Source organism: Haliaeetus leucocephalus, unplaced genomic scaffold, assembly GCF_000737465.1.
Source record: "Haliaeetus leucocephalus isolate CR32 unplaced genomic scaffold, Haliaeetus_leucocephalus-4.0 Scaffold657, whole genome shotgun sequence".
In the NCBI taxonomy this organism is placed as follows: Eukaryota; Metazoa; Chordata; class Aves; order Accipitriformes; family Accipitridae; genus Haliaeetus; species Haliaeetus leucocephalus.
In genome coordinates, this window is record NW_010973093.1 from 1,164,405 (window position 1) to 1,170,591 (window position 6,187).

The 6,187-nt window shown below is 59.0% G+C and overlaps 1 protein-coding gene across 1 annotated transcript in view; it reads right to left on the reverse strand.

The window, feature by feature from the left end:
• Positions 1-14: 14 nt before the first annotated feature.
• The window catches only part of TRIM47 (tripartite motif containing 47), a 6,945-nt gene continuing 772 nt past the window's right edge, over positions 15-6,187 (reverse strand). The window contains exons 2-6 of the mRNA XM_010579338.1: positions 4,253-4,348; positions 3,458-3,688; positions 2,683-2,878; positions 1,896-1,970; positions 15-651 (exon numbers count right to left, since the gene is read on the reverse strand). Coding sequence (XP_010577640.1) covers positions 26-651; positions 1,896-1,970; positions 2,683-2,878; positions 3,458-3,688; positions 4,253-4,348 — 1,224 coding nt within the window. The 3' untranslated portion in view covers positions 15-25. The remainder of the gene's footprint in view (positions 652-1,895; positions 1,971-2,682; positions 2,879-3,457; positions 3,689-4,252; positions 4,349-6,187) is intronic.

The following is a 6,187-nucleotide window of genomic DNA, read 5'->3' on the forward strand; positions in this document are numbered from 1 at the left end:
TCCCGTGTTCCCGCTCTCCGGGCAGTTACCTACGCTTTAGCACCGAAACGCAATCTTTCTTCAGTGGCCCGATCTGCAGGTGGGCATCGACGCTTTCCAGGAAGAAGGCTGGTTTCAGCTTGCACAAGAAAAGAGAGGCGAATTGGTGATTGATCTTGTTCTGGAACGGGTCAAACTGACCCTTGGCAAAATGGGAGACCTTGAGCTGCTGCAGGCAGGTCATCTTGGAGTCCTTGACTCCATAGAAGGTCAGGGCCTTCTCCGAATACTCCAGGAAGACCCCAATTGTGTGGAAAAATGGCTGTTGGATGACGGACTCAAAGCCACCAAACCAGGCCACATAGTTCTGTCCGTTCCACTGCAGGCAGCAGGACTTCTCGTTCCGCCCCAGCCGGCCACGGTTGTAGGACTCCCGGGGGTCAAAGTCCTCAGCGATGACACCGATGCTGACCCAGCCATCGATGAGCTCCACCTCCCAGTAGTAGTTGCCCCGGTTCATGAGGTTCACGCCCAGCACCTGCTCGCAGTTGATGAACCGGGTCGGGCTCTCCGGGTAGGGGATGGGGCACAGCACCCGCTTGGCCCCTTTGGTGCCAAACAGCTGGATGAACTTGTCAGCCGTGTCACTGTCCAGGTCAATGATGAAGGCAACTGTGTGGGGCAAGAAAGGACATGAGGATGAGGAGGGAAACAGGAGGAAATCCCCCCAGCCCTCCCTGCTCTGATCCCCTGCTCCAGCCTTCGGTGATGAGCATGATCCTTTCTGACTTCCACCATCACTCTGTCCTCATGCTTTTAAATCCCACTCCCAATTTCAGCCGATGAAGATAAGGAGCTGAAAGAGATGACACTCCCATAAGCAGGATGAATACAGGTAACTGGGCAAAGGAGAGAGCAGAGGAGCTGCTCAATGAGCTCCAACCATGATATCAGACATTGGAGAATGTAGGTAGAGTGGTAGTAGGAACATCCCATATAAAAGCAGGTTTCAGGCAACCACAGACAAACACAGCAGGGAGGGACCCCAAGAAGACAGGAAAACAGCCAGGCACATCATGGCTACAAACCAACTGCTCCTTGCAGTCGGCTTTCGCTGCCCTATGGCTCCCGTGGGAGCAGACGCAGCCCCCAGCATGTGGGGCCACGTGAAAACTGCCGCTGGATCCCAAACAGAGGGCATGTCCAGCGGGCACAGCCCTGGACATGCATCGCTGCCGATTGCGTTGCAGGTCTGAACCCATGGCGTGTCCAGATCCTACAGCAGCAGCAGCAGCACACCTCGCTTGAGCCCCATGCTTTGCTGCCTAGCTTCCAGCAGGGTGCATCAGTGCCACCAAGGCAGATCTTGTCCCCTTTGGCCATCTCAGTAGGTGACCCCACATCCCCTGTAAGGCTGGGAGGGGACTTGTGGGGTGTTAGAGCCCAAGCCCAGCCCTGCACCCCCCAGCCTCAGCCCCTTTTTCCCCACTGTCTCTGCTCAGCCACTGAATTATCCATCTGCTTGCTGCTGCTGAAGCTGACCCTCATCAGACTGCTGCTCTGCAGCAAACAAGGCTGATGCACAAACTCTGATCTAACAGAGGATCCAATTTGTCAAGGGCTGGAAAGCAGCAAAATTACACGGTACAGCAGCAGGCTCCCTGGCAGCTGGCCTAACAGAACCACAGACAAGGGAAAAAAAATATCACCTAAACAGATTACGATTGTTGTCAGGAAAGCAAGGAGGCTTCCTTGTTAGCTGAGCAATATTTCCTCCGATGGCGGCAGTGCTCCTGCCAGCCATCGGCTCGGGACCAGTGCCAGCCAGGCATGCGGGAAGGAGCCAGCTGCCCGGGAGAGAGGAAAGGGAAGATGGACCTTAGCAACAACTGTCAAAGCAAAAGTCCCTCGCTTACATTTCAGGAAGTAATCACGGCTCTCCAGGCAGGCGGGATTGTTTGACTTGTCTGGAAACCGGGATTCAGCCAACGCTGCAGAGACAGGGACAGAAGGGTTTGTCATCAGCAAAGAAACCGATGCCACAAACAAGGGTGTTACTGGAGCATCACCCCCCCTGGCCGACAGCCTGATGGTACCCAGCTGCTGTGGCCCCCAAGCCCCCAGCCAGCATCCCCAGCTCCCCCTGCACATTCTTGCCGGCTCGGACATGGGAAAGGACAGATGCCACCTTTGCCATCCCAGGGAGATGGGCGGGGGGGGCAAGGAACCGGCTGCAATTCCCACGGGCATCCAAGAAAATGAGAGAGAGGAGAGAGCTCAGGCTAAATGAACGAGTGCGGGAGAAAGCTGCTGCGGTGGTTTTCTAACCCTGGCAGATTTGGAAGACCACAGCCTGCCTGATAAAGAGGATCATCTATCCTGGGAAGAAAGAGTTCCCTTTCACAGGAGGCCACTTTGGCCACTTGCCCTCTCCCGCAGGGCCCTGCCTAACTCCCAGGCTGTTTATTGCCTCCCCAGTCTCCGGTCTCCGTGGAAAAATTCATAAAACCTCAAAGACGAGGCATAAGCCCAGACGGGGATTGTGCAATGTGCAGTGCAACCGTGCCGGGCAGCTTCCAAGGCTGAAGGGAGTGGGGCCAGCACTCTCAGGAGCCATCAAGCCTGCAGGCATCTCCCACCTACGCGGGGAGGGTGGAGGGTGACGGGATGACCTGCGGGCAGAGGGGCTGGGTGAACACAAACCTTCTTCCATCTCCTGGAAACTCAGCCTGTCAATTCCTTTCCCCTGCAAGTGGTCCCACTGGTTTTTGCAGGCAGCGGACAGCACATCCTTCACAGCGCCCACGGCTTGGGTACATTTGGTGAAGTTCAGCTCGTTCTGGAAGCTCAGGGCCGGGGAGAGGTTTTCTTCCATGGCTACTTTTAAGGCCTGAAATTCCTGAGCCAAAAAGACAGAGTTTCAGGAGGTTTCAAACAAGCCAAAGTTGTCTCTTGTTCCGCAACCCCACCCTGCCCCGGAGGATTTGGGAACTGGCAGCTCGCAGGACTTGGCCCAAGGACAGCCTTGCATAAGGGAGGAGAGCGCTTTCCTGGCCACGCGTTCCTGGCGCCTTGTCTTCGCTCCCTTTCAAACCTGGACCCAGACCATGCCCACCTCGCATGGAGCAGCATCCCCTCCCAAAAAGGTCTCCTTTCGCTGGGCTGCCGGGGAGGGTGGGATGCTGGATAGGGGCAGTGGGGCACCCCAACCTCTCGCTCTCTGCCCCCCACACCAAGGTACCCAGCCTGGGCAACACAACAGCTTCTCCCAAGTCATGGCCAGGATGGAGATGGGGGTGATGGAGGAGAAAGTCTTGGCCGCCCAGTCCCCCCTGGGAGTGGGGAGGGGAGACCTGTGCCAACAGGAGTGAGACTCTGTAGCCCTCACATCCCAGGGCTCCTGGCACCCAGCTCCATGTGAAATGGGACAAAACCCCAAAAAGACAATGTTATCAGCTCCTTCTCCTCGCCCTGGCACCTGGAGGAAGTAGATGGTGTCGGTGCTGGGGACGTTCTCCAGGTTTTGCTTGCACTGGGCCAGCTTGGCTCGTCTCTCCTCCTTCCAGCGGAGATCAGCCTCAGCCTCCCCCAGCATGGAGCGCTCCCCATCCTCGATGAAACCGGCCACCTCCTTCTGGAAGGTCGCCAGGACCTCAGAGGCTTCTGCAAAGAGCTTCTCGACTCTTTCCCTCTCCTTCGTGGCAGCGCCCTGAGTGCAGAGAGAGAGAGGGGTCGGGGTCACCTCCCGCAGGCGATGGTGTGGGAGACCACCCTTGTCCCCTGCCCAGCACCCAGTTCTCAGCTCTGCAGGGTCCCCCTGCCACCCTGTAACCCCCTTCACCCAAGAGCTCAGAGCATTTTACAACCCAGGTGTCAAGGGACCTGGCTGGACACAGCTGCTTACTGCTCCACCACATCTCGTGTCCCCAGACAGTGAAGTGACATGTTTGCACAAGGACCAAAGGGGACCAAAACCCCCGTGAGCCTGGGGAGAGAAGGTGCAAGAGCCAGCAGATGCCCCGGCATGGTCCTTGCCCTGTTCCTCCTTCCAGGTTGCAAACGAAAGCAACCAGAGATACCGTGAGGGTTAGCAGAGATGAGGAGCAAGAATCCTCAGGGATCCTTGCCAGGGCCACCATCATTTTACGGAGCGCTTGCTTCCCTGTGAGCACCACCTGTACATACCACACACCCCAAAAGCTCACAGCCCCTTCACCTCCACTCCCTGGCCCAGCAGAGCTGTACTAACGGAGCGAAGCCACTGCAGAGTCACCTTAATGAGCTCCACCATCTTCTTGGCCTGCGCGATGGTGACTGCCAGCTCCTCCAGCTCGTTCTCCACATCGCTGAGGAATTTGGCTTGTTGGGCCTGTGGACACGAAGGACAAACGCTGAGCTCTGCCCCTGCTCCTGGCGGCAGGGAGGCGCAGGGGACCCAGCCTCTCCCTAAGTTCAACCCACAGCCCCCTCGCTGACCATGACCTTGCTATCAGGCTTCAGGTGAAGGGTGCAAGGGGAAACGCGAGTTGTTTTCCTGTTTTCCTCCCCTGCAACATCCAACCTGCAAACATCCTTTCTCATTCGGATGGAAAACTAAAGGAGCAGACAGGCTGCAAAGGGTCGTGCCCATCTCCATGCTCCCCACCCCAGTCCCAGCGGAAACCAAACAAAATAGGAATTCGAAAGCAAAACCATCGGGCAGCAATTGCAGCAAGCGCAGCTAAGCTGTGTGCTCTTCATGTGCATCCCAAAGCTGGGAAAAATCTACCTGGGACTGGTGTGGAAGCTGAAAGGCAGACCCGGAGCACTCAGAAACGCAGCGCTGAGTCCCCTGGACATTTCTCGTTAGGAGCAAAGCAAACCAGCTCAGGAGCACGGGGTGCTGCGTGGCTGCAAAGGAAGCACCGTCCGAATGCGGCGTTTCCTGACGTGCTATTGTTAGCGCCAGCCATTGCCCATCACGAGGACGGGTCCCTCGGGAGCCAGGAGAGCATTGCACTCCCCAACTGGGGGAGCTCCCCACCTCGATGCTCAGCCCCAGCTCTCTGCGACACTCATGCCCGGTGAGGGGGGGGACAGACGCTTTCCCCATCCATCCTTCCCACCCCGCACCATGAGGGCAGGGGCAGAGAGCGGCCGCAGAGGCTGTGCAGGCGATGTTAAGCAGCGCCTGCTGAGGCCCGGCAGCTCCTCAGGGCTGGGATCACAGGCGCTTTCTATTTTAAGGTACCTGATGACTAATAATGCCGGCAAAAGGGTTTTCCTGCAGCTCCAAGAGCCTATGATGGAGTGGGAGCTGGCTTGGGGCTGCCGCTGTGCTCCTCGCCAGCGCATCTGCAGCCCCTGGGCTCTCCCCCGGAAAAAGCAAACTCCCGCAAGGTCCCCAAATACCCCATGCCAACACAGGGATGCCACCACGCCACGAGCCTCGCAGGCTCCCATCTGCCTGCAGCCCTGCAGAGGCCCCACACACTCAAGGCAGCAGTGCCCAGGAAGGCAGCACTGTGCCAGGCTCGGAGCTCCAGCTCCCGGAGAGGCTGGTGGGTGCGAATCTGGGAGGTGACTCAGCCGCATCTGGGAATGGGAGTGACGGAAAAACCCCCGCTGCCAAAACGCCAGGACACAAAGGGCTGGTGGAGCGGGAGCAGTGGCTGGGCAGGCTGCCAGCGCACAGAGAAAAACCGCCTTGACGAAGCTGTGGGAACAAGACGGAGAAGACGGCTGCCCCGTGACCGCGGGGGCAGCCACTGCAGGGTGTCCCAGGCGCCCTCGCCCCTAGCCCTACACCCACGGGGACCGCGAAGTTCGGCCCCACAGCGGGAGCAAACCCCACGGGCTAGCTGGTGGTGGGCCTGCCCCTAATGCCTGTACCAGGATGCCCGTCCTGTCCTCACCCTGCAGGGTGCCCTGATGGCACAGCACCCCGTCCCTCTGCGCCAGGGCGGGATCCCCCGTGGGGACAGGGCTGCAGCACCCACCCCCCACACGGAGTCCCACCAGTGCCACACCTGCACGCCCCCCACGCGGGGATTAGGCCCCCCGTGGGGACACGGGCGCAGCACGCACCCCTCCCACCCCACCCCAGACGCCCCGCCAGCACTGCACCCCATACAGACGCCCCCGTGGCAGCCTTAGGTCCTGCGTGGGGACACGGGTGGAGCACCCTCCCCACCCATCCCACCCCATCCCTCCCCACCCGGCACAGCCC